The sequence below is a fragment of the Uncinocarpus reesii genome, genomic scaffold (assembly GCF_000003515.1).
Source record: "Uncinocarpus reesii 1704 scaffold_1 genomic scaffold, whole genome shotgun sequence".
NCBI lineage: Eukaryota > Fungi > Ascomycota > Eurotiomycetes > Onygenales > Onygenaceae > Uncinocarpus > Uncinocarpus reesii.
Window position 1 is genome coordinate 4,034,971 of NW_003052500.1, and position 23,420 is coordinate 4,058,390.

Here is a 23,420-nt window from a genome sequence, read left to right on the forward strand (position 1 = left end):
AGATTGCTCTTTACTGTCGCTTCTTATTCAAAGAATGAAGTGATCGGAATTTGGCGCGGGATTTCATTAATTATTGAATAAACAGTGATGGTATCGCGCGTGTTCATGGGATGACCAATGTCCAAGCCGAGGAACTTGTGGAGTAAGTTGTGAGATGTGTCGTGTAGGCAGCGAGCCAAATTGTTTACACGGTTTTTAGGTTTGCTTCCGGCGTTAAAGGGATGTGCATGAACTTGGAGGCCGGCCAAGTCGGTGTCGTGCTTTTCGGCTCTGATCGTCTTGTCAAGGAAGGCGAAACCGTTAAGCGAACCGGCGAGATTGTAAGCGCCCGTTATTCTCGTAAGTAGTTTAATCCTCTAACAACTCATTAGGTCGATGTTCCTGTCGGTCCTGAATTGTTGGGCCGTGTTGTCGACGCTCTGGGCAACCCAATTGATGGGAAGGGCCCAATCAAAGCGTCTGAAAAACGCCGTGCTCAGCTCAAGGCGCCCGGTATTTTGCCTCGCAAATCCGTCAACCAGCCCGTTCAAACTGGTCTTAAGAGCGTTGACTCTATGGTTCCCATTGGTCGCGGCCAGCGTGAATTGATTATTGGTGACCGCCAAACTGGAAAGACCGCTGTTGCCTTGGATGCCATGTTGAATCAAAAGCGATGGAACAACAGTGCTGAAGAAGCCAAGAAGCTATACTGCGTCTACGTTGCTGTCGGTCAGAAGCGTTCAACCGTTGCTCAGCTTGTCAAAACACTTGAGGAAAATGATGCTATGAAGTACTGCGTTATCGTTGCCGCGACCGCTTCCGAGGCTGCCCCACTTCAGTATATCGCCCCCTTCACCGGCTGCGCTATGGGTGAATGGTTCCGCGACAACGGAAGACACGCTTTGATCATCTATGACGACCTATCAAAACAAGCCGTCGCATATCGTCAAATGTCGCTTCTGCTCCGTCGTCCCCCAGGCCGTGAAGCTTACCCTGGCGAGTAAGTAATTTGATCATATAAATCGGTTTACGGCTCTACTAACTCGACTCAGCGTGTTCTATCTCCATTCGCGATTGTTGGAGCGTGCAGCGAAGCTCAATGACAAACACGGCGGTGGATCCCTCACTGCCCTGCCTATCATTGAAACCCAAGGCGGTGACGTGTCTGCTTACATTCCAACCAATGTCATCTCTATCACCGACGGTCAAATCTTCTTGGAATCTGAATTGTTTTACAAGGGTATCCGCCCAGCTATCAACGTCGGATTGTCGGTTTCTCGTGTCGGTTCCTCCGCTCAACTCAAAGCCATGAAACAAGTAGCAGGCTCCTTGAAGCTTTTCTTGGCTCAGTATCGTGAAGTTGCCGCTTTCGCCCAATTCGGTTCGGATTTGGATGCCTCGACCAAGCAAACCCTCAACCGTGGTGAGCGGTTGACCGAACTCCTCAAGCAGAAGCAGTATTCTCCAATGGCTGTTAACGAAATGGTCCCACTGATCTATGCTGGTGTTAACGGTCTTCTTGACTCTATTCCTGTCAAGAAGATTCTTCAGTGGGAAGCTGATTTCCTGGCCCACCTGAAAGCAAACGAGGCCGAGGTTCTGGAGAAGATTGAAAAAGAGGGACAGCTCAGCAAGGATTTGGAGGCCCAGCTCAAGGATGTCATTGTCGCATTCAACAAGAGCTTCTCGTAAAAAGTGATGCTAGCTGAGTTTCATGAGTGTATAGAAGCAGAACATGTACAATCTTCAAACAATGGTGTTGTTTTAGTCATCATGTCAAATTTTCCTGTCTTGCTTTGGTCTGTATGTTTGTACAGTACATACATCCACACATTGTAGTTGTGATAATTAATGTAGAGCCTTTGAGCTTCATTTGGTGGAATAGCATATAGAAACTTGAGGCCATATAAAGACTGGGCTACACCTTCCACTCCAAAATATTACATTCTTTACTATCAGCCAGTACTTTTTATGTACAGAGTATGAGTTGGCAAATCATTCAGGCACCTCTATCCCTGATGAATTCACAAGTTGAATTATTGGTTGACTGGTTGCACTGGTCACATGTCCAATTCACTTCTTCATTTTATCATTCCGCTAGTTAGTTGTTTCTGAAAACCTTCCCTGCACAACTAATTTTTAACCCTCCTAGAAGGTGAAGAAGAAGAAAGAATCCGAGGCCTAGAGGAGGTATAATTGCACCCAACATTGTTTCGAGACGTTAAGGTCACTGACAACTACCGACATGCACCATGGCGACAAATTCGGAGTCAATCCCTTCTTCCTGCAAAGTGGTATTGTCCGGCAATGTTGCGAAAGGGTTGCTTCAAGAAGTTACAGAGGGACGCGCAGCTCTCGAAAGCCCACCCCACCTCGTCGGTTTTCTAGCAAATTCTGACCCGGCTGCAAGAATGTATGCAAATTGGACAGAGAAGACCTGTCAGGAAAAGTGAGCCATTGCACCACTGTGATTTTACCCGTCTTCCAACGTTTCGCGACCAGCATCAAGTGAGCACTTCGCAAACTGATTCTCGTAGTGGCTTCCGCTACTCTCTACGTGAAGTACACCGTGATGATATCGAGGATGCCATCCTCGCCGCCAATGCAGACCCGGACGTCGACGGAATCATCGTCTACTATCCTATTTTCAACAACAGACAAGACCAATACGTGCAACAGCTTGTAGACATCTCGAAAGACGTTGAAGGACTCAGCCATAGATACATCTTTAATATGTATCAGAATATAAGATTTTTAGATCCTCACCCGGGTCCCCAGCGCCAGAAATCTATCCTTCCTTGTACGCCACTCGCCGTGATTAAAATTCTTGAATATTTACAAATTTACAACACAATCCTACCGTACGGAAATAGGCTATTTGGGCATACTATTTGCGTCGTGAATCGATCGGAAGTCGTCGGTCGGCCGCTCGCGGCTTTGTTAGCGAACGACGGCGCCTGTGTCTATAGTGTGGATATCACTGGTATCCAACAATTTACCCGAGGGGAGGGCCTCAAAAAGCGAAGACATGAAGTTGTCGAGATGGAGGGGTGGACGTTGAAAGATGCCGTCCCACACTGTGATGTCGTTGTTACTGGAGTGCCGGGGGATTCTTTCAAATTTGATACCAGCTTACTGAGGCCGGGAGCAGTTTGTATCAATTTTTCCAGCCAAAAGGTACGAACAAGCCCTGTTGTGTTGATATGTATGTTAGGTATCCAAACTACAGCTAATATGTTTATCATGCTTTATAGAATTTTGGCCCAGACGTAAAGGAGAAAGCATCTATTTACGTACCTGCAATTGGGAAAGTGACAAATGTTGTCCTACTTCGCAACCTTTTGGTATCCGCCACCGCTTCTCTTGCAGTTTTTAAGGTTCTAATACGTCTCTATAGCGTCTTGCCCAAAACCGTAGGGTTGATGATATACATCCAGCTGCTGCAATTGAAAAACCAGGGACCCTAGAGGGGGTTAACACTCCGTCAGGATGAAGTAAGTTGCATGCCTGAATTTTATCGCATTGTCGTAATTTGCCTCATGAATTACATTTCCTTTTTGATTTGATGACTGGTTTATTAATTCGAAGGTGGATTTGACCCGAGCTCTTAGTCTCTCCCCAAAGCCACCTCGTCCAACATTGACGTTGTCATGTGGAATTAGTTACTGAGAGGAACAACACGTTAATTCTGATTGTTAGGTTACGTACGGCATCAAAAGTTTTAATGCCAACCGAAGAGTTATGTGTTTCTGCGTAAACATGTGGCATTATATGGGATATGATCAATGAAAACAAGAATAATGAGGCTAATGCTTCAACTACTTTGCTTTTCATCTAAGCGCTTGCTATTCTACTCACTGCTCGCTAGTAGTTGGCGCAGGGATACCAATCTCACTTGCAAGCCACTGTCTAAATGCTCCACAATGAAATACCCCATCTGCAGAGAACCAGCGCGTAAATGGTGCTACAGCTGTCTTCTCTTTTACAACTTTGCCTGAAGATGAAACGCGAAGGATGCGAAGTTTATACAAGGCAGATTGCTTTTTGGTTGAAGAACAAAGCCATAACTATATGGGCAATTAACATTAGTGGGATGAAATTTGTTTGAAACAAGAGCTGGAGAAGATGAATACCTTCATGCCTTCATTATTCATTCCTTCAAATACCTGGCCGGCTTCAACGCCCCAAATCCAAATCGTCAACCCAAGGTTTAGCGCGAAATAGGCAATCACAGCAGGAAGGATCCACGGTTTTGTGGCCTCCCAGCCTTTTGTATAATCAACATAAAAGGACACGGCAGCTATGCTCACGGCGGCATAACCCAAAATCAATCGTACGTTGGATTTGGTATTGATTGCGACGAAATTGCATGGCTTCGGGAGAGAAGTTAGGTACGGGGTGACAGCATCATCTGTGGTGCTTTTAAGGTCTATGATGCTTAGAGTAAGAGGATAGGCTATAGCTAAACCCGGGGAAGGTGGCAGCCTACCATTGAGGGAGTAGACGGGGATTTTGGCCATTTGTATTGGAAATATTAGGGAATCGGCAACTTCAAGGATTAGAATATTTTCATATTTCTTAACAGCATTGTTTAGCGGAAGTAAGGGCGGACATGTAGTTTACTAGTACAGAGTAATGGGACTCGTCAGTTTGAGAGCTGGCCTTTACAGAATCGGTTGCTGCTGACATAATTAATTACTGGCATGTAACTTAAACGTCAGTTGAAATCTTTCAGTATTACAAAGAGGCCTTCTAGCCTGTTTAGGCGTGATAGCTGTACAGTACTCCATACATACAATACCTTCGTCATACATACATACATCCATACATATACATACAGTGCATATACTAGTCGTACAGGGTAAGCGTGAAGCCTCCATCCAAACTATTGCTGCGCACCTTTCAAGCAGTGTGATTTCATCACGCTCCTCGCCAATGCTTGACATTTGCCGCATTTTTGACCTGGGTACTTAGGTATTTCCCGGTGATGGCATCTCACAATGCAGAACAGATGATCCTCCGGGATCCAGCATTATTGTAATCAATTGAGGTGTTTCTACTCTTATGTGCAAATCGCTGATGCTCTCCTTAGTTACTGGATCCTGATTCCTATCACTGTTGTTATGGTATGTGAACTGGAGAATCCTCGATTTTCATAGTAGTTGTTCTAACTTATTTGGCATCTATTTGATTGCCTGCGCCATAGGTTTTAACTGGTATCCTCCGCCATTATGCAACAGTTCTGATGACCACTCTGCCCAAACCTGCGACGAGTCTTGCAGAATACCGTGAGCGCCTCGCGCTACTCCGTGGAATGAACCTTCGTACTAATGCCTCCGCCGTCCTTACACCTCGTTCACTTGCGAGTCGCAAATCATATCTAACCTCCGCCTACCACAGCGGCGCGTTTCTTAAGGACCCTAATGCAAGAGGGCAGGGGGCACCAAACCCGATGACGGATCCAGCTGGCATGGACGCTATGATGGCGATGATGAAAGGGAATATGGCGATGATGATCCCACAGACCCTTATAATGGGGTGGATTAATGCTTTTTTTTCTGGGTTTGTCATATGTATAGCCCCTCTTCCCTTGACTTCTCCTAACAACGAATTTTAATTTATACCTGGGCATAGTGAAACTACCGTTTCCATTGACAATTCGGTTCAAATCAATGCTCCAGTCCGGTGTCATGACCCGAGATCTAGACGTGAGATGGGTGTCAAGCCTTTCCTGGTACTTTTTGAATTTATTTGGGCTGCAGCCTGTGTTCGGTTTCATTCTTGGAAGTGACAATTGTGAGTGAAACTCTTTTGACATTTATTGAGAGGCGCAAATCGTTGTAAAAGATGATATGAAATATATGCTTACAATCATTAGCTGCCGGACAAATCCTACAGCAAATGGGGCCGATGAATCCTACTGCCACCGTCAACCCATTCGGTCCTGGTCAAGACCCAGATAAAATGTTTTTAGCCGAGGCAGAAAACTTGGAGGTCATGGAGTATTATTGTATTTTTGATGGGATTGAAGAACGATTGCTCCAAAGGTTATCATCACCTTAGGTGCGATCGGACCCAGGCAGAACTCCTTTCATGGTGGTTTCTCCACGATTTTATGTGCATATATGCGATAAAGCTGAATACATTTGATTACAGAAGATTCCGGCTTGGGGTAAAATCCTCTTTCCAAATACCACTAGTGCTCTGCGTAGATACTGGGTAATATGCTATAGAAGGTCCAAGCTCTCTATGCTGCAAAACACCATAACACCTAAACAAATTCGATTATTCCATTTAAAATCCAAACTTCGCCGTTGGAAATGCGGGCAGCTATTCTCTCGACTTCAATGTTTCCTGGATAGACCTAGAATACAAAGCATCAATAAAGTGTTTTGGTGCCTTAGCAAAAGAGAACCGTTTAAACAATTAGCTGTGCGAAGACATACACGGATCTTTCCATTCTTGTCCTTCTCCCAGCGTACCTCCTGGCCTGCCAAAGTTTGAGCGTTGTCCCCCGCCGCCCATGAGTCACTGGATATGACATGAGCTTCAACAAATCGTCTCAGATTATTCGCCGCTCGTTCTTCTCCCTTTCTTCCAGCATAGGCTTCGTTTGACCCGAAATCGACATAGTCACTGGTGGATTCCCACGGCTTATGCGGAAGACCTTCGATCGCAGTATTTGTAGGTGCTAAAACAATCAAACTCTGCGTTTTGTCCTCGAATCGATCAGAGAGGTATTCGAATTCGCGGGTCAACGACGCGAATATATTGATCTCCCGCGTTTTACTCAAGATATCTGATATAGCAAGTCTTTCGTGCGAGTGAATTAAAGGTCGTTGATCACCCCCTTGCTCTCCCATATTGATTGGGATTTGTTGCAAGCTTCTCGGGATTACTTGCCTTGGATTAAGATCTGTCCGGAGAATCCGCCGACTTGATACCGCTATAAAGATTTCAAAAGCAATGCAGACATATAAATACAACTTCATGACTGGAATGTGCTTTTGACAAAGGGTTCGACAATATATCCACTCGACTGGCGTCTTTGCCTTGACCACATGTTCAAGATGTAGGTCGTGACACCATGGTATGACGCAATTCCAAAATGGAACGAACTAACTTGCTAACAACTTAACTAACTAAGTTAACTAGTTAACTAGTTAACCAAGGCCCCTCTGTATTTGGTTAACTATGTAGTTAGTTAGCTGGTTAATGAGCTAGTTAACTTCATCCTTATCGATAAGGGACAGAAAAGGGCTGGACTCCGGCTTGGTTTTATCAACTGCACCTTCAAAGCAGATACGGATAATCACAAAATAAAATGGGGGAATTACAAGAATTTCTATTTGTCGCACAAAATGACAAGCAAGAAGCACTTCGACTAGCTGGAATAACGGCAAACAGTATGTCTCCAATATGGCCACAGTATCTCCTCTACTGACTCGGCTCGGCTTTCAGAACTTGTCTCAAAAGAAGCAACCTTGATTGGTGTTGTGCAATCCTTAGGCGAATACATTGTCAACGAAGATGATATTATACGGGGAAACGCCGTGTCGTATTTAACGGCGGTTATAAAATCTCTACCGTCCGATTTTCTCTCTCGTCAACAACTCCAAGTCTTAACAGCTTTTTATTGTGAGCGCATTGACGATGGGGGCTCCATCGCAGGGTTGGAGTCATTGCAACATCTAGATCGCTTTGATAAACATATGGCGCAATTAACTGTTCGAGGGTAATTCAATGTTGTCGCCAACTTGGTCTTCCTGCAAACCTCTTAACGTCTAGGGAGGATTATTAAATTGCTAATGTGCGTATCAACAGACTTTTTCAGCACGCCTCGTATCTTCGAAGCCGCTCTCAGTCTCGGCGGTTTCAAACCTTGCAGCTCCTCAACGAGTTGATGTCTAGGCATCGAAGAGGTACCCGAACGGTTTGGCTTGCGGGAAGAGACAGCAAGAGCTAACTGATTAAAGCACTTTTAGACCTTGAAGATGAATCTCTAATTGGGATTACTGAGCTTGTCGATGGGGAGAAGGATCCTCGAAATCTGATGCTTGTATTTTCCATTCTCAGGGTCGTGATGGTGGAATGGGATATATCCAACCATGTCCAGGTAGGAAGCTTTTAGAATTCTTAGCGGGATATCGCTAATTGAAACTGGATAGACACTGTTCGATTCTGTATACAAATACTTTCCTATAACGTTCAGATCACATCCCGATAGCCTTTACAAAATCACGGCCCAAGATTTAAAAGATCGCCTTCAAGACTGTCTAGCCTCTACCCAAGCTTTTGCGCCCCTTGCATTTCCGGATTTGTTAAATAAACTTGACTCGAATTCTGTAAACACGAAGGTACAGGACCCTTATTCTTGTGTCAAGCCCTTCTAACCATGTCATAGAAAGATGCATTAAACGCCCTAGGTGCCTGTGTGTTATCTTACGAGCCTTTCGTTTTAGCACGGTACTCAGTCACTATCTGGGACTCTCTAAAATTCGAGATTCTCAACGCACAGGATGATGTGCTCGCTGACGAATCTCTTCGAGTTCTCCAATTGCTATTAAAACGACTCTCCCCACCCACACCTGGCACTGAAAAACAGCCGTATTTGGCACATTATATGAAGCCTGTGTTGCAGGAATGCCATGATCAATTGCGTGAACCTCAACAAATGCGGGCGAGGCCTGCACAACGGATATTGGCATTTTTCTCATCTTCCTCTTCTGTTGCATTTGACATGATATCACGAGCTGTTATCCCGCCATTGTTTGCGGAATATCGGAAGACTGATGATATTTCAAAGCAACGCGCTTTACTTGACACGTTTATCTGCCTCTTTGATTCTGCCATTTCCAATTTCGGCACCTGGCTAACTCCTGGGCCTGCTCCAATCCCGGATAATCCGCTCCTGGAATTTAAAGACCAACTTATCGAAATTTTCAGCCAGGCTTTGACGAATTCCCCGAAAGATGAGGTAGGGCTACGAACGGTAGCCCTTCAAGGAGCGTTAAAGCTCTCCACTCTTCAAGGCTTTCTCCAAAATGATGAGATAGGCTTCTACGTGCAATATTTTGACGATGTACTGCTCAATGAGCGGTTTCAGGAACCTCAACTACGACGACAAGCTGTTAACGCGCTTGCAGAAATTTCAAAACATAAACCCGCGCTCGTTATAAGCATAACTATTCCGGCCTTCATGGCGCACCTTCCTGATAACATTCCTGATATGGAATCTAAATCTATCATTGTGCTAGAGGATCTTGCTCTATTAAGCACTGAGCAAGCAGTGTTCTACACGTTTGTCAGCCAGCTGTTGAAGAAACTTGACGTTATCCTTACTCCCGGGAATTTAAGCTCTCCGGCATATGTTCGTGCAATGTTAATGAGTGTTTTATATGCAATGGAGCGCAGGGGCTTGGATAATGATCCCCATTTGGAGGTATATTACCAGGAAATTGTCTGCAACCTGTGTCGACGGGCGGCTCTTGCAGCCGTTTGCAATACAGAAGCCGCAGCTTTGAGTGATCCTACTGTGCTTGACATGCTTGGTCGGTTATGCAATCAGATTATCCGCTTTCTGCCACAGCATCGGCACCAAGAAGTTTGCAATAATGTCTACTCTTTATACTCGACACAAGAAGAATTCCCGCCTATTCCGCTCCAGGGCAAATCAACACTATCCCGACGTCGAACCATGATTTTGTCAACATATCTTCTGGCAGGGCTTTCCAAAGATTCAATTTACCCAGAGTCTGATATGGCAGGATTACTTGCAGAGGTTTCACAGCTTTCTGCTTTGGAGGAAGACCCGCCTATTCAGTCAGCCTTGGTCAGACAATTGGCACTGCTCGTGAACAAATTTTTAACCTCTTCTGACTTAGGGATAGCCTCAAAACTTTTATCTTCCTTCATGCCGTCCTCTCCAGATGACAGAAAGTTTAGCCCACAGGTAGTTAGGACAATATTTTGGATATCGAAAGCCCTCATATCCCGGTTACCCCCAACAACTTCCCAAATACTCTCATCACTTGTAGGACTACTTGATTCCTCAGACCGTTTAGTGCGCGAAACCTCCGCTAAAGGATTTCGCTTGCTGTTAAGTGCCGATGATGTCCTATCCACTCAAAACGGGGCCACTATCCGCCTGCTCACGAAACAGCGTGTATTCTCTATCGTCGCTCCTCTTATATCCGAAAAGGTTCGCACGCTTAACACAGAACCACTGGACAATGAAAATGTTACATCCCAGCGCAATGAGAGGAAAAGCGCGTATCTTACCGCCCTGTCCGGAATACTGTTCACGATGCCCTCGACTCTGATTCTGCCAGAGTTGCCGACACTACTTCCTCTTCTTCTTCAGAGCCTAGATCTTACGACTTCGCAATCCGAACAAATCAAAACGAGCACACTCGAGACCCTTGCCGTCATCATCCGCGAAAGCGGGATCCATGCGATAGACGAGGCGGGTTACGTGGAAGATCTCGTGAATAGACTGCTGAACGTTGCAGCTATAGGCACGGGTGAAGGCAAGGCTGATCGTAGCCAGCGTTACAGCGGACCAGAGGCTCGCCTACGAGCTGTTCAATCCCTTTGCCTTCTCGCCCAACCCCAAGTGCCGCAATTAACAGGACGCAATACAGCCGCATCCTCCAAACCATCCCCTTTACTCCCATTAAAAAAGCGAGTCCTCCAGGCTTTGCAATATGCCCTTGATGACCCAAGAAGAGATGTTCGCAGAGCCGCTGTTGATGCACGCGTTGTATGGTTGAAACAAGGTGGCGATGGATTGCGGGAAGATGACTAGGCTAGTTAACTCATTATGGAAATCAAAAGTGCTGATGCAAATGATTGGATTTGCTGGAATTCCCAAGTGAGAATAGGTACATACAACTTCATACTTCATCTTCATAACTTGAATGTTAACAAGTTGGTGATCTTGAAGCAACTCTCACTACATAGCTAGCTAGTCAGTTAACTAGTTACTGCTTGAAAACTGAAGGCTATCTCCTGTGAAAAGTCTCTGAAAGTTGGTTTTTTTTCGCTTTCATGAGAATATGCAGCATCACAACCCTACCAGAATTCTTCGGCTTCCTCAGCGTTTCTGGTACTGACACTGTCTAGGTTGCCGAAGACATCCTGACTCGCGCTTATGTTGGTGATTGGCTTGTTCTCGACGACAGGAACAGCAGCAACAGCTAAGGTAGATCCCGCTGCAACGCTTGAAGAAGCTGGCAAACTTGCTCGAACCTCAATACCGGGCCCTGGGTTCGCCCATCCGACTCCATCGATTTTTGCTGTGAGACGCGACGCAATTCGATACATGTTGGGCAAACCGTCAGCTCCAACACGGCGTTTAGCCTCGGCTGCGTGTTCAGTCGTGATGCTAGCATCGACCCCAAGTAGATCATGTGGTTCCCAATTCCATGTACGCGCACCAACTGATAGATTCCTATTCGACTCCAATATCTTTTCAATTGCTGGGCTGACGATGGACACTTCATACCAGAGTCTAGAATTATCAACCATCTCTTCAGGACTCAGCGCACGAGCACGAATCAAGGCTTTATTAGTTGCCATTTGACCAAGTAGTAGATTTTGGACTTCGGTTATCTGTAGAAACAAGCCATGTTCCGATCCGGCGGTGCTTGTCTTGTCAGGCGTGAATGTATCTCTGCCTCTAGGTGGTTCCGGGACGCTTTTTGGAACATCGACGTCTTCAAAACATCTGTGCCTAGTTGATCGCCGCATCAAAACTTTGGTGATACGGAGAACATCAGAGTTGTCGAGTCGGGTATAGAGCAAAACTTTCGCTCTGTTTGGGCAGATATAGAGGTTTGAAATGAGACCCTCTACGGCAATATCGATCTCTTTGTCGATTCCGGGGGAGTACTCCTGGGCCCCTTTGATAGCAACCCTCATATCCCAGATTTGGTGTGGAAAGTGTACATTGACGGAACCAAGCACGGCTTCAGGTCTCGTAACAATAGTCTCCCCCGAGTCATTGACATTGACCACAATCAGTTGGTTGTTTTTGGTTTGGCAATGGAACTCGTAAGTAATATGGCGGGTCGAGGGGCTCCCGGCAAAAAGTTCCCGATGCCTAGCATCATCCTTTAGACTAAGGATGTAGTCAACGTCTGCTCCGGACGCTGTCAAAAGGTTCATAAATCTGGTGCCTGGTCCTCGAATTCCGTGTTGTGGCCGAAACAATCTTTCCCATGTCTTCACATCGATTGCCTTATCAGCGTACATTTTCGGTACACTGTGGATCAAAACCATCCCAAACTGGATTTCCAAAGACAGAATACCAGTAAACCGTTGAACAGCGGCTAGGATTGGATCTAATGTATTATAAAGATCCTTGATGCGGTTAGTCTCACTGGTTTTTGACTCTGCCTGTTGCTCTCTCTTCCATTTGCTGGGCCCCGAAGCATCCGTTTGTTTCGCTGAGACATTCCCCGCTAATAACACAGGAGTTCCCCAAGCATTGGCAATAGTGGCTTGCTTTTTCGCTTTCCGGCTTGCTTTTGAACCGCGTTTGCTCTCAGTAACTGCGGATTGTTGCCTCATTGTTTTCCGAAAAATCCTAGTATCAATTTCACTTACTCCTTGTAAACGCTCCTTTATTTGTTCAGGGTTTGATACTGCCGCATCTTTGCGATTAGGCAATTCACTATAAAAGTGACCGTAGGTGCTGCTATTCAAAGTTCTCAGTGGTGGACACCCTTGCTTTCGGCTCGATACCCCTAACGGGTCAAGATTCGGCGACTCGGTATTCTCCCCTGATACGGCGATGCACTGAAGCTGGTCCTTCCCGGTCGAAGCTGGCTCATCAAGATCGTAATTCATCCTGCACGCACCGGTTAGATCCTGATCTTCTTTGTCTTTGTCAATTGCATGAGATTGCACCGTGGATTTGGGATATGCAGGTGACAGTACTAAGTTTCCATGCGGCGTTGTGCTTGAGAGTCTTGACGTAACAGGAAAGGCATCTTGCGCGACCCTGGTAGGAATAAGGGGCGACTGATAGAATGATAATTTGGGGATCGATGCCGGTACCATATTTGGACATGATGACATGTCAATTAGATCGGTGGTTTTATTTTGACTGCCCGATGGCTTCACACATGACGCTCGTACTTCTGACTTGTCTGGGATGGTCGACATCGAATGTGGCTCAAATGGTGGGCTAGTCGTAGCAATAGGTAGCGGCTTGGGGATGGCGTTCTTCGATTCGGGTGCATCGGAGGTTTTATGGATGCTCGTGCCAATAGGCATGGCCACTCGTCTTTTTATACCCGCCACAGTCGCCGGCGGGGGTTCTAATTCTGGCGAAGGGACGTCAAGGATATTTGGTTCAGAGCTCGAGGGTCCTACAGCACCAGCTTCAAAACCTTCAGTGACCCATTTATCCACACGTGACACCTTTTCTCGACTGAGGAACGGGTGATTATCGGTTTCTGCTTCCTCCAGTGGAATCGGTGAGGTTGTCTCTTTCGAAAGACAGAGTCGTTCATGAGTGGGTGTAACGTCGACTTGAGGAAGGCCTAGGAGATTCGCAGCATCTCCAAGTTCTGAACATAGGTAATCATTCCACAATTTAGAATGCCCTTTCCTGAGGGGTGTCGGGCGTGGTGGTGCAACAATGTTCTTTGGTGTCTCAATGGATTTGGTATCTGGATTCAAGAACTCTATGGAAGTCGCGTACATTTTCCCAAGTTGGTTTGCTCCTTTTGTAGATGGGTCAACGAGCAGACGCCGGAGAGCGAGGTTATTCAGGCTTCCGTATAAACGCAGCCTCAAGCGAAATTTTTCGCCCTCAGGTACATGCAAGATGTTTTCAACATGAGGCGAAGTCAAAAGTGACTACAGTTGGATAGTCAGCCGCAGCCATTGTCTATTCATGACATGAAGAAACAGGAAGGGCGGAAGATATAACAAAGGCTTACAATCGACCTTTCCAAATTGGTAAGTTTATCAAGGGCATTTTCGATCCACGCTGGGATATTGCTGGATACCCGAATTCGTTGATTTTCTGCTTCCAATGATAAATGTGCCCCAGTTGCATCGGCAACCTCAGCTAACAAATCATATGGTAGCATGAGGAAACATTCAATTCCACCATCTTTCGACTCCCAGTATTTGCTTTGAAAAGAGGCTGGTAAATCTTCTTGCATGTCCACAGATGTGTCAATGAGATTAGGTTCGCCATCGGCTGGTTCAGGTTCACGATCGAGTTCCTGCGCTGGTGAAGGAACGATGATTCGGCTTATTTTAGGTTTCTGAAACAGAATTTAATTTGGGCTACTCCATAGTTCACTGGAGTGACAATTTAGGGGGCTAAATACCTCCAGTAAGTCATTATCTTTTTCATCATCGATGACGGATGCTAAAAGCTGACCGAGAGTAGAAGCTACCCCAATGATCCCATGGCTATCAAAGGTGAGTACCTATAGACATGAAGTTAGTGTTCCATTTCAGTTTTCATTATGTCTAGGAAAGAACTGCTCACATCAGTCAGTGGTTCGTATTTGCAGAAGATCTGCTCTTGTGTTTCCAGTTGCCTGTGAAGCTATATGTCAGCAGGCCCTGGCGCCCTAGAAGCCAACTTGATGAAAGAAAATACTTGAGGTGCGATCGTATTCTGAGGACCTTCAAAACCCGGAATCCGTCAGCCATGCAACTATAATAGGGCAATGAGCTACAGCAGGGGAGGGAAATACCGTTTCTGGATCAAACCTCCAGGTTGATGCCACTGTCAGCTTCTGGCATTCATCCATCTTGCAAGTGTTTGCAATGGATGATTAGGAGAAGGCAAGACGGTGAGACGCAATATAACTGGGATGGTGACTTGCTCTGTTAGGTAAGCACCAGATGGCACATCTGATTTGGGACTCTGCGTGGGTGAGGGGTCAATTTAGAATGTAGTTGCGAGGTGTTCCATGCCAGACGCTCTCATATGCTGAGAGGCATCAAGGCATGAAAGCAATAGCAGAAATAAGTGCGTGCAGGACAATTGTGATAGTGATCACAAAGGGCAAAGCAAGGTGAATGCCCAGTAAGCTACTCGGGAACCTCAATGTAGTAAGCTGGGCACGTGCTATGCGGTCTAGCTAGGGGGGTAGATTCCCATTGCCAACACAAAACTTCATGTAGATAAACAGAAAGAAAAAGAGAAACAGATGTTCGGACGTGTACATGCATGGTGTCCCAGCCTTCAGTGGGGCCCACAAACATCTTGAAACACGAGTTTTCTGAAAAGAAAAAAAAAGACTGGTGGATTCCTGCATGTTAATGCATACATTGCTATCATAAAGAAAGGGTATCAATTCATATCAGTGCTTTTAAATTGAGAAGAGCAAGAGGCCTGCTAAAGCGGGAAGTAAGACAAAGATAATGATAGGGAATATTTTGGCCCATTTCTGTGAATACAACTCTATGTAAGAATTGGTTGATTTTTGCTCTTCGGAAAATATGACCACTCAATATCCCGGTGTTCTCGAGGCATTCGTGGTGTACCGGGCGAAGGGTGGGCTCCCGCCTGGGGGCATATTTTCTCTTGGATACCCTCTGGAGGGTGATCCTGTGAACAGGTGTAATTAGTAGATACATGAAAGGAACTAGGAGGCTCAATCCTTAACGCCGTGTCGTTTTAGCCCCCAACAAGCTTTGGCATGGGGTCAAACTTCTGCGCAACGGGAGACATCCCAAGCAGCGCCCAAACATATGGTATCGACACAGTCGCGAACTGGGTATCTGCGAGCTTTGGGGGACCTTCTTTTGGGGACCAGAGACAGAACCACAAATCATGGGCTCATCAGAGATATCGACAGTATCTGAAGGAACCGAGGCGAGACGTTTGCCCGGTTATTCGTTGTCGACATACGGGCATCTACTCTTCTCCCTTGACTGTTTTCTTCACATTCATCGCCCATTTCATCTTTTCTGATACCTTCAGTGCTTCTGCAACCGCTTCATCAATTGCGAGGTCATTCTGATAGCCTTTATCAATAAGCTTCCTCATGTTCTCATCTCTGTCCAGCTTGTACTCTTCAAATAATCGGCTGAACCGTTCCATACGATCGCGGCCCGCAGCAATCTCTCGATTTTTCTGCTCGACAATGACATCGATTCGATTGAGCTGATTCCGTCTTTCTATCTCTCGGGCAGAAAGCTCTCCTAATTCTTTGCGGAACCTGTTGAAGCGAGACTGATATTCTCGCTTATCCCTCAAACGAGTTTGAGCCAGGGTCTCATATTGAGACTGTGCTTGTTGAGCGGTCTCTTGCGCTTCGGCAAGGGCTCGATGATGCTCATTTCGTTCCTCTGTGGCGAGTTGCGTAGTTTTCCGTGCATCTTCCTCGGCTTGTATCCGTCTTTGTTTCTCGTTAAGAACCTCTGCCTTGAGGTCTTCGATCTTTCTGTCCTTTCGCTCAACAGCGGCAAGGTTCATCTCATAAGCCTGCTCTGAGTGCCTCAGGCGGTCTATTACTGTCTGCAGTTGCTGCTTGAGCGCCTCATTCATCCGTTGTGCCTCTTCCGCTCGAGACCGATAAAGGCTACATTCGCGGGTTAAACGCGCAATGTCCTCTTGGAGGTTATGGATAACCCTGCCGGATTTACCGGTCATGGCGTGCCCGACGGCTGAGGACCATTCCGCTGCCGTGGAAGATCCGTTCGTCATAGTTGGTGAGCGAGACGTTGCATCTAACGGGTTGAAGATGAGCCTTGTGAGCTACAAACGCTGATGGTGCAAATCACGAACGCGCACCTACCGGGTACACTATCCGCTACGGTGCTGGCCTGCCTTTCAGGGGTTGAGGTTGTCGTGTCGAATAGGCCATTATATTGGTGCATATTCAACTGTGGTTCGACTGTTGCGAGAGAGACTTGCGGCGGAGGTTCTGCTGGACAAGCGGCACCGACCGATAGAGTGTCAGAACTTCTTCCAATGCCCAAAAGATTTTTTACTATCCTTGCGTGGTTCATTGCAGTAAAACAATGGGGCGCAAAGTAGCGGGAGAGTTGCAGGAAGGGAACGATCAGATATGACAATACCGGATGGATTCAGCTTTAGTCTCTGAATTTGAATTGAATCGATTTCAGAGGGAAGCTGAGGTTCCTTCATTGTTTGACCACCATTGTAGACAAAGAGCAAGCCGAGAAATGATTGTCTGTCGGAAGGCAGCTGTCAGGTCTGAGCGCGCTATTTCTATGGTAAAACACACAAAGTCAACAGGCGTGAAATAGAGCACAGCGGATACTGGGACACCCAGCCTTGTGTGGAATGGGAGAGAGTTCAGACGAGAAGATCGTAAGAAAGAGATGGTTAGTTACATAACTAGCTAGTTAGTGATGTCAGAAAACCAAATGCCGGCGGCTGAATGTGAAATGACAACGATGTGTCGAACTCGTGTCGCTGTTTGGCTTGAGCTCCTCTCCAGAACCTGAAACAAACATCTGATAATATACCAAAACACAGAGAAAACAACATCATGGTTCAGAAATTAGGGAGTATTGCCGGCTTGAATGATGCATTTATCGAGTCAAGGGGGTTTAACCGCACCCAGAGGCCAGCAAACCTACGAAGTGCTCGTCGGATTTTACAAAAGCAATTTATGGTCCACAAGAAAGTCAGTGCCAATGAGCTGCATGAATTCCATACCGCCATAGTTCGTAACCGACCGGAATACCCCTTATGCAAAATATTTGACCATCAAGCTATTGAAAATGGATTATTCCTAGGGATGGTCAGATCCTCAAACGTCCCATGTAATGACCAAACACTGGTACATCGTATGGCAACATGAACCCCACTACACTCTCGCTGGAATACAGAGCGATCCGAGATGGGGAGAAATCAAGAAGAATAGAAGAAGGAAACAAGCTGGAGTTCTGGCAAGAATGAGAAAAGAGAAAAATAAATCCTATCGACGCTAGACTTCTCTACATGAATTAAAACAAATAATGTGGGAGGGGGAAGCGTCTCCCTTTTGCGCATCAAAAGTGGGCAAAGCGAACGCAATCCAGAGAGATCATACTTTGCCTGGCTTCCTTGCGAAAGACACCATTGATGCGGTAAGTCATGACGGGGTTAGAAAAAAGCAAAGGCGAAAATGGCTTAGTGGAGGTATGCAAAGGCGACAAGTGCGCTAAGCAAAAGGGCGACGGGACTAGACAGAATGGCCGGGGCGGCATTTGGGGCGTCTGTGGGAATAACCTCGGGTTCGGTTGGAGTGGCAGTTGGAGTCAGGGTAACGGCTCTGGTGCTGGTGAGAGTTGGGGTGCTGATGGTCGAGTTCCTGGAGATGCTGAGGGTCGTGCCTCTGCTAGCATGGGAGGTGGTGACGGCAGTGGTGAGCCGAACAGTAGTGGATACGGCAAGAGACGAAGTTTCGGCGGTGGTAGATGGAAGCGCAGTGCCGGAACCACCAGTGATGGGGAAAAGGTTGGTATAGTTGATTTCGGAACCCTGGCTAATCTGAAGAGCATAATCAGGTCCATCGACGAGCGAGGAGGACGGGGTCCAGGTAAAAGTTCCGCCAGTCGCAGTAGCTGCTCAGCAACAGTAAGTAAAATTGATTGAATGGCAGAAAAAGTCGAGTGCCGCAGCAACTTACAGGTCAACACAGCAACATCTTTGAGGTCATCGCTGGGGCCCTTTCGTAATGTGATGGTAACAGGCTGTGATAGTTAGTATTCACGTTGCGAGCGCAGCCAGATGCAACCTCATCCATACCTTTGTTGGGATACCACCGCTCCATGTCACCACCACTGGCTTTCCAACCTGGACATTGCTTGGGAAAGATGTGAATGCGAGTCTGGCTTGGGCAGCGGTGGAGGCAACCAAGGCAGCGCCTGCAAGCAAAGTTTTGAAGAAATGCATTGTCTTTGAACGCGTGAAAGCAAGTGACGATAGATGTGAGTGACTGATCTACTGCAGAGGCAATTGCAGAGTAATTAGAGAGCGACTGGAAAACAGGCAGAATAAAGAGTGAAAGTGCAGTAAATGCGAAATAAGGAGTGACTGCGTTCAGAAAAGACCGAATTAATGAGAGGAAAGGGGTGGAAAGGGATTGGGAGTGTTGGCCAGGGGGAGAAGAGTTTTAATGGCTTCGCGGGTGGTGGCCCTCGACAGCCCGGGGATCAGAGTCTCTCCCCCATGACTGAGCGATTCGCAGCTCCACAGGCGATTCTAATTGGGTCTTCGTGCCCATCCCTGGTTGCAGCTAATCTCCGCACCAGAAGAATAGGGGAATCGACGCGTGACGGTGCTCTAGTTAGTCCACATCCAGAGCTAGCAGCTCAAGTCGCACACTCCAGAGGACAGTTGGCACAGAGTCCAGGGGTGCAGGGCAGCTGCAGGAGAGCAAACCTGCAGATCTCACACTCTTCCACCATCATCTTTGGCATCACAAGTTTCTTTGCAGCAGTTGCACTGTTTGCCTGGTTGAGAGGGCGAACTTGTTGGCTAGCTCCTCTTGACCTCGCAGTTGCAAGGGCCCAGGCAGACTAGTTAACTAACTAGCCGAGAAGCTTGGTCTAGCCAGAGAGTGGCGTTTTTGGGATTCATGCTTCTGCTCCGTCTCTGGCAAGGCATGTTTCCAGACACGCGGAACGTGCAAATTATCTCTTGCGAAACAGAGAAACAAAGTCTTCCCGATTCTGAGTCTTGTTGTGCAATGGATGCTGCCAGAAGCCGGCCGTGTCTTTTGTGTTCGAGTTCTTTCATCCGCCCTGGTGTTACCCTCCCAACTTCAAATGCATGCTTCCCAGCTTGAACCTTTTCTCTTCCCTGTCAACGGTTAACGAGCGGTTTCCCCTCTGTTAATGCAGCCATCTGGCAAACGACGCTCTTATCTTTGGACTTTCGGCTGATCTTACTATAAGGACCGCCCCAAAATATATGAGTATGTACGGAGTACTCCGTACATCTAATCATACTAGATGAGAAACCTAGAGAGCAGGTCGGCAACCTATAAAAGCGTGATCATCTCTCGAATCCTTTGACGCGATGGACACGCACATCGCAGGTTCACAGTCGCGATGGCGTCCAGGTTGTTTTCGCTCCTTCGTTCCCTGCAACTCGGTAAATTCGCGGGTGCTCTTTCCAGAGCTTTGGCTGCGCTTTCGACGCCTGATACTCGGGCGCGAGCGAGTCTTGCGAGCAGACAAGCTCGTGAATTTCTTGTTGCAGCTCTTTTTTCCCAAACAATCTCTCTCTTGTTTTCCCTGCGCTGAGTATTTATATTCCCTCTAGCTGTGTACCTATATTATCAACCAATATCTATTTGTGATATCCGGTTCTTTTTTTTGGCTTCTTACTATTCGCTCGCAAATATGAAGCCCGTCCAGTATAACCCGCTCAGCCCTAAGCTATATTTGTCTCGAATTCCCCTACCGTTGCGGCCACGAGTGACAACACCGGATAACACCGTCAAGTGCTTGCAGTACCTACCTCAGGACCCGCCGCTAGACCAGGAACCCGAGGCCAATATCCCGGATTCTGCAATAAAGTCCGTCACTTTTAGATCGGAGCCGTCAGAGGCGGTTTTAAGTCTCCGTCATTATGTAGCGCAGGACCTTGCAATGTGCCGCAAAATCATTGTCACACTTGAGTTGACCCGGATGCGGAAAGCTCGTTTAGGCCTGCAAAACTGGATTCTCTTCTGGAGACAGATCTACGACGCCAATCTTGCCCGGACGATCACTTTGGTTGTCAGCACCGTCTACATGGAGCTAGATCAGTTATTCCGCGCAACCGCGCAAAACATGTGCCATATCACCTACAATATTGGCAAGCGCATGGCGTTGCTGCGGACCGTGCACGAAGCAAGAGCCGTATGGCATCAGATGGAGCAACAAATCGTCAGATGGCGAAATATTAGACGGTCTCGCGCACAGAAAATCTTTCATGACCTGCGGCTCGATCTCGAAAACATACCGGTCGACGTTCCTGAGATGCTATTTGATGATTTGAAAAGAGGGATATTCGCCCTTGACCCGTTTGGCGACTACCATCCAGGGGATGCCGAAGCCGAAGAAAAGGATAAGCAAGCTGATGGGAAGGCTTGTGCAGAAGACTATGTCAACCAACAACCAGACCTTCCTTCCAGACCAGGCTTCAGCAACGAATTTCACATGGCTCTCCAAGCAGCATCCGCAGGGTTCGACGATAATTATTCCGACCCTGAAGAGCCAGAAGACTCGGACTCTGACATGAGCAGTATCCTCCACATCGAATGAGATGGACCGGCTTTGACTCTCGTTAAATATGAACAACTACTTTGAAAGAACGACCGCGCTTATGCCCGGGCGATTTATAATTATTATTTCCCATCCCATGTGGGATGTGTTACAGGTTTATCTACCACCAAACCCCTTGACTGGTTGTTTCCCCTTTCTGTTTCGGAGATAGAATTTTAAGGCTCCATTAATAGTTGTCCCGTAATATGATAGTGAGACTCTCTATTACTGACTAAAGGCTGCTCAAATGAAATCTCGTTGATTTCTGAAAGATATTAACAGAACGATAATTGATTTTGCATCATAGTCACGCAAATATCAAATTACCCGGGGCTAGCAATTATTCGTCATTTGAAAGCCCAAAGCTGCCGAAGGAGATTCCCGACCTCATTGTCTTTTCCATCATTCTCCTCAAGTAGTCGGTTCGTAAATATTCTTTTTGGGATCTGAAACTCTACTACAGGCGATTTCTTGAACCTCTTTTCCACCTCGCCTAATTCTGCATCCAACAGCGCCTGGTACGAATGGTCCAAAAAGTCTTCCAGGTTATATGCTTGTTTCGTGAACTGTTCGGAGATGATCTTTGCCAGAGCCGCTACGTTCGGATGATAGTGCGACTGAAGCATTTCAATCTCCCAGAGACTACTTTCGATAGCATTCGTCAGTGTGGGATCTGGTTCAAGGGCGTCAAAGGGATCGTCCATCCCCTCCGTGTCAATTGCAGCCTTTAAGGAGTCATCCCGAACAGCGCGATGGATCATAAACGTGCATGTTGGGTGAGATTTGAGGAGGTTATAGATCCAGGGCACAATGGCCACAATAGCCGCGGGAGGGGCGTTCAGCGCTAGTCGAGAGAGTCGCTTTATGAAGCTTGCGACTAGCGTGGCTGGAAGGTGAGTCGAGGCTAGGAACGTGTCGAGGAGTCGGAAAAATCGCGATCGATGTTTGGAATGTAGAAGATCAGCGTCGAGGAGGGAATATAATTTGAGGTAAAATTGTGGATAGTCCAGATTCTTGTGTTGTATCAGGTAGAATAGGCCGGAAAGGGCTAAAAGCGAGACTGAGCCGCCCTGGTCAAAGGAGTCGGTAAGGAAATCCATGAGGAACTCTGGCTTCAAAAACCATGGAGCAATCTCATGGGCCATGGTTTGCAGCAACTTCTTCCGGAGGGGTCTTGGGAGATCACGCGAGAGAACGAGCAACCAAGCAGCTTGAACTCGTTGCTTATACGAGTTTACTGATGCCAATGGTCCCTTGAGCTTTTCGCCCACTTGAGACATATCGGTGTAAAAAGTCTCAAAGTTATGATCTCCGGGAGGCGGGGTTCCGAGCTGTGAGAGCAGATAGACGACGTTGGATAGGTGAATTGTGGCCGGTTTCGATGATAGATATTTCCTAAAGCGAAGCGAATAAAGAGTGTTAGTGGTTATAACAGGTAAAACGGTGTTACAGGGACACATACATCAGACCAAGCACAGTATAAACAGCCACATCGTGGTACTCTCTTAAGAATTTGCTGGAGAACTCCGCTCTGACTCGGTCACCGTCGTTGGCCTCTACGAGGGCAGAGATAACATCATTGAAATACTCATCATCCCACGCATGGGATTTTCCTTTGATACGATGGGGTGACTGTTCTTTTATGAGTCGCATGCACAGAGGCAGGGCTGTGGCCTGGGAAAACCTTTAGTCATAGTCTTCGAGATCAGACGAAGATGAATTCGCACCTGATAAGATGAATCTGAATTCCTGAGAATCATTATCAGTGCGGTTTTGTATTCTCGGTGCCTCTCTCGCAACCAAGCGACTAGGATCGCGTCCTGCTCACTTGCACCTTTTGCCTGTTGCAGATGTCCCCCAGCGATAAGCCGACAAAACACCCTACAAAGAGATACTGCAACGGCAAGATTTGGACGTTCGGCATTGAGCATTGACAACAGGGTCACGATGTTATTGTAATATTTGCGCGATTCTGATATCTGAGTTTCCAATTGCTGAATCCTTTGCTTCTCCGCATCCTGACCATTGCCGGTGGCTCTCCGCTTGCTTGAGACCTGAGTTGAATCCTTGCCGGTTTTCTTCCGCTTTTTGGAAACATGAGTTGCGGGTATAGAGCCTAGCATTATGGCGATGAATAGGGGTTTTCCGTTTTTTGGCGAGAGATGTTGCAATCTCTCCCTCAGTCCCCCGGT

At 46.8% G+C, this 23,420-nt stretch overlaps 11 protein-coding genes across 11 annotated transcripts; 5 read left to right on the forward strand and 6 right to left on the reverse strand.

Moving 5' to 3' along the window:
• Positions 1 to 635: 635 nt before the first annotated feature.
• UREG_01564 (ATP synthase F1, alpha subunit) lies at positions 636 to 1,671 on the forward strand (the record flags this gene model as incomplete). Its single annotated transcript, XM_002542002.1, has 2 exons — positions 636 to 979; positions 1,032 to 1,671. The coding sequence occupies 2 exons, from the start codon at positions 636 to 638 to the stop codon at positions 1,669 to 1,671; spliced, it is 984 nt and encodes a 327-aa protein (XP_002542048.1).
• Positions 1,672 to 2,231: 560 nt separating this feature from the next.
• On the forward strand, positions 2,232 to 3,446 carry UREG_01565 (methylenetetrahydrofolate dehydrogenase; the record flags this gene model as incomplete). The annotated part of the gene is made up of 3 exons (XM_002542003.1): positions 2,232 to 2,392; positions 2,517 to 3,156; positions 3,234 to 3,446. The coding sequence occupies 3 exons, from the start codon at positions 2,232 to 2,234 to the stop codon at positions 3,444 to 3,446; spliced, it is 1,014 nt and encodes a 337-aa protein (XP_002542049.1).
• Positions 3,447 to 3,833: 387 nt separating this feature from the next.
• On the reverse strand, positions 3,834 to 4,499 carry UREG_01566 (uncharacterized protein; the record flags this gene model as incomplete). The annotated part of the gene is made up of 3 exons (XM_002542004.1): positions 3,834 to 4,046; positions 4,113 to 4,408; positions 4,469 to 4,499. The coding sequence occupies 3 exons, from the start codon at positions 4,497 to 4,499 to the stop codon at positions 3,834 to 3,836; spliced, it is 540 nt and encodes a 179-aa protein (XP_002542050.1).
• A 467-nt stretch (positions 4,500 to 4,966) lies between these two features.
• On the forward strand, positions 4,967 to 6,042 carry UREG_01567 (uncharacterized protein; the record flags this gene model as incomplete). The annotated part of the gene is made up of 5 exons (XM_002542005.1): positions 4,967 to 5,016; positions 5,072 to 5,105; positions 5,186 to 5,552; positions 5,614 to 5,775; positions 5,858 to 6,042. 5 exons carry the CDS (start codon positions 4,967 to 4,969, stop codon positions 6,040 to 6,042), a joined length of 798 nt encoding a protein of 265 aa, XP_002542051.1.
• A 208-nt stretch (positions 6,043 to 6,250) lies between these two features.
• UREG_01568 (uncharacterized protein) lies at positions 6,251 to 6,842 on the reverse strand (the record flags this gene model as incomplete). Its single annotated transcript, XM_002542006.1, has 2 exons — positions 6,251 to 6,343; positions 6,426 to 6,842. 2 exons carry the CDS (start codon positions 6,840 to 6,842, stop codon positions 6,251 to 6,253), a joined length of 510 nt encoding a protein of 169 aa, XP_002542052.1.
• Positions 6,843 to 8,062: 1,220 nt separating this feature from the next.
• UREG_01569 (uncharacterized protein) lies at positions 8,063 to 10,496 on the forward strand (the record flags this gene model as incomplete). Its single annotated transcript, XM_002542007.1, has 5 exons — positions 8,063 to 8,095; positions 8,148 to 8,336; positions 8,384 to 9,931; positions 10,142 to 10,465; positions 10,491 to 10,496. 5 exons carry the CDS (start codon positions 8,063 to 8,065, stop codon positions 10,494 to 10,496), a joined length of 2,100 nt encoding a protein of 699 aa, XP_002542053.1.
• A 556-nt stretch (positions 10,497 to 11,052) lies between these two features.
• UREG_01570 (uncharacterized protein) lies at positions 11,053 to 14,762 on the reverse strand (the record flags this gene model as incomplete). The annotated part of the gene is made up of 5 exons (XM_002542008.1): positions 11,053 to 13,848; positions 13,932 to 14,264; positions 14,331 to 14,432; positions 14,495 to 14,554; positions 14,706 to 14,762. The coding sequence occupies 5 exons, from the start codon at positions 14,760 to 14,762 to the stop codon at positions 11,053 to 11,055; spliced, it is 3,348 nt and encodes a 1,115-aa protein (XP_002542054.1).
• A 1,112-nt stretch (positions 14,763 to 15,874) lies between these two features.
• On the reverse strand, positions 15,875 to 17,110 carry UREG_01571 (uncharacterized protein; the record flags this gene model as incomplete). Its single annotated transcript, XM_002542009.1, has 3 exons — positions 15,875 to 16,689; positions 16,758 to 16,886; positions 16,954 to 17,110. The coding sequence occupies 3 exons, from the start codon at positions 17,108 to 17,110 to the stop codon at positions 15,875 to 15,877; spliced, it is 1,101 nt and encodes a 366-aa protein (XP_002542055.1).
• A 993-nt stretch (positions 17,111 to 18,103) lies between these two features.
• Positions 18,104 to 18,868, reverse strand: UREG_01572 (uncharacterized protein; the record flags this gene model as incomplete). The annotated part of the gene is made up of 3 exons (XM_002542010.1): positions 18,104 to 18,537; positions 18,603 to 18,666; positions 18,722 to 18,868. 3 exons carry the CDS (start codon positions 18,866 to 18,868, stop codon positions 18,104 to 18,106), a joined length of 645 nt encoding a protein of 214 aa, XP_002542056.1.
• Positions 18,869 to 20,322: 1,454 nt separating this feature from the next.
• Positions 20,323 to 21,228, forward strand: UREG_01573 (uncharacterized protein; the record flags this gene model as incomplete). The annotated part of the gene is made up of 1 exon (XM_002542011.1): positions 20,323 to 21,228. The coding sequence occupies one exon, from the start codon at positions 20,323 to 20,325 to the stop codon at positions 21,226 to 21,228; it is 906 nt and encodes a 301-aa protein (XP_002542057.1).
• A 347-nt stretch (positions 21,229 to 21,575) lies between these two features.
• Positions 21,576 to 23,351, reverse strand: UREG_01574 (uncharacterized protein; the record flags this gene model as incomplete). The annotated part of the gene is made up of 3 exons (XM_002542012.1): positions 21,576 to 22,623; positions 22,691 to 22,902; positions 22,956 to 23,351. The coding sequence occupies 3 exons, from the start codon at positions 23,349 to 23,351 to the stop codon at positions 21,576 to 21,578; spliced, it is 1,656 nt and encodes a 551-aa protein (XP_002542058.1).
• Positions 23,352 to 23,420: the final 69 nt, after the last annotated feature.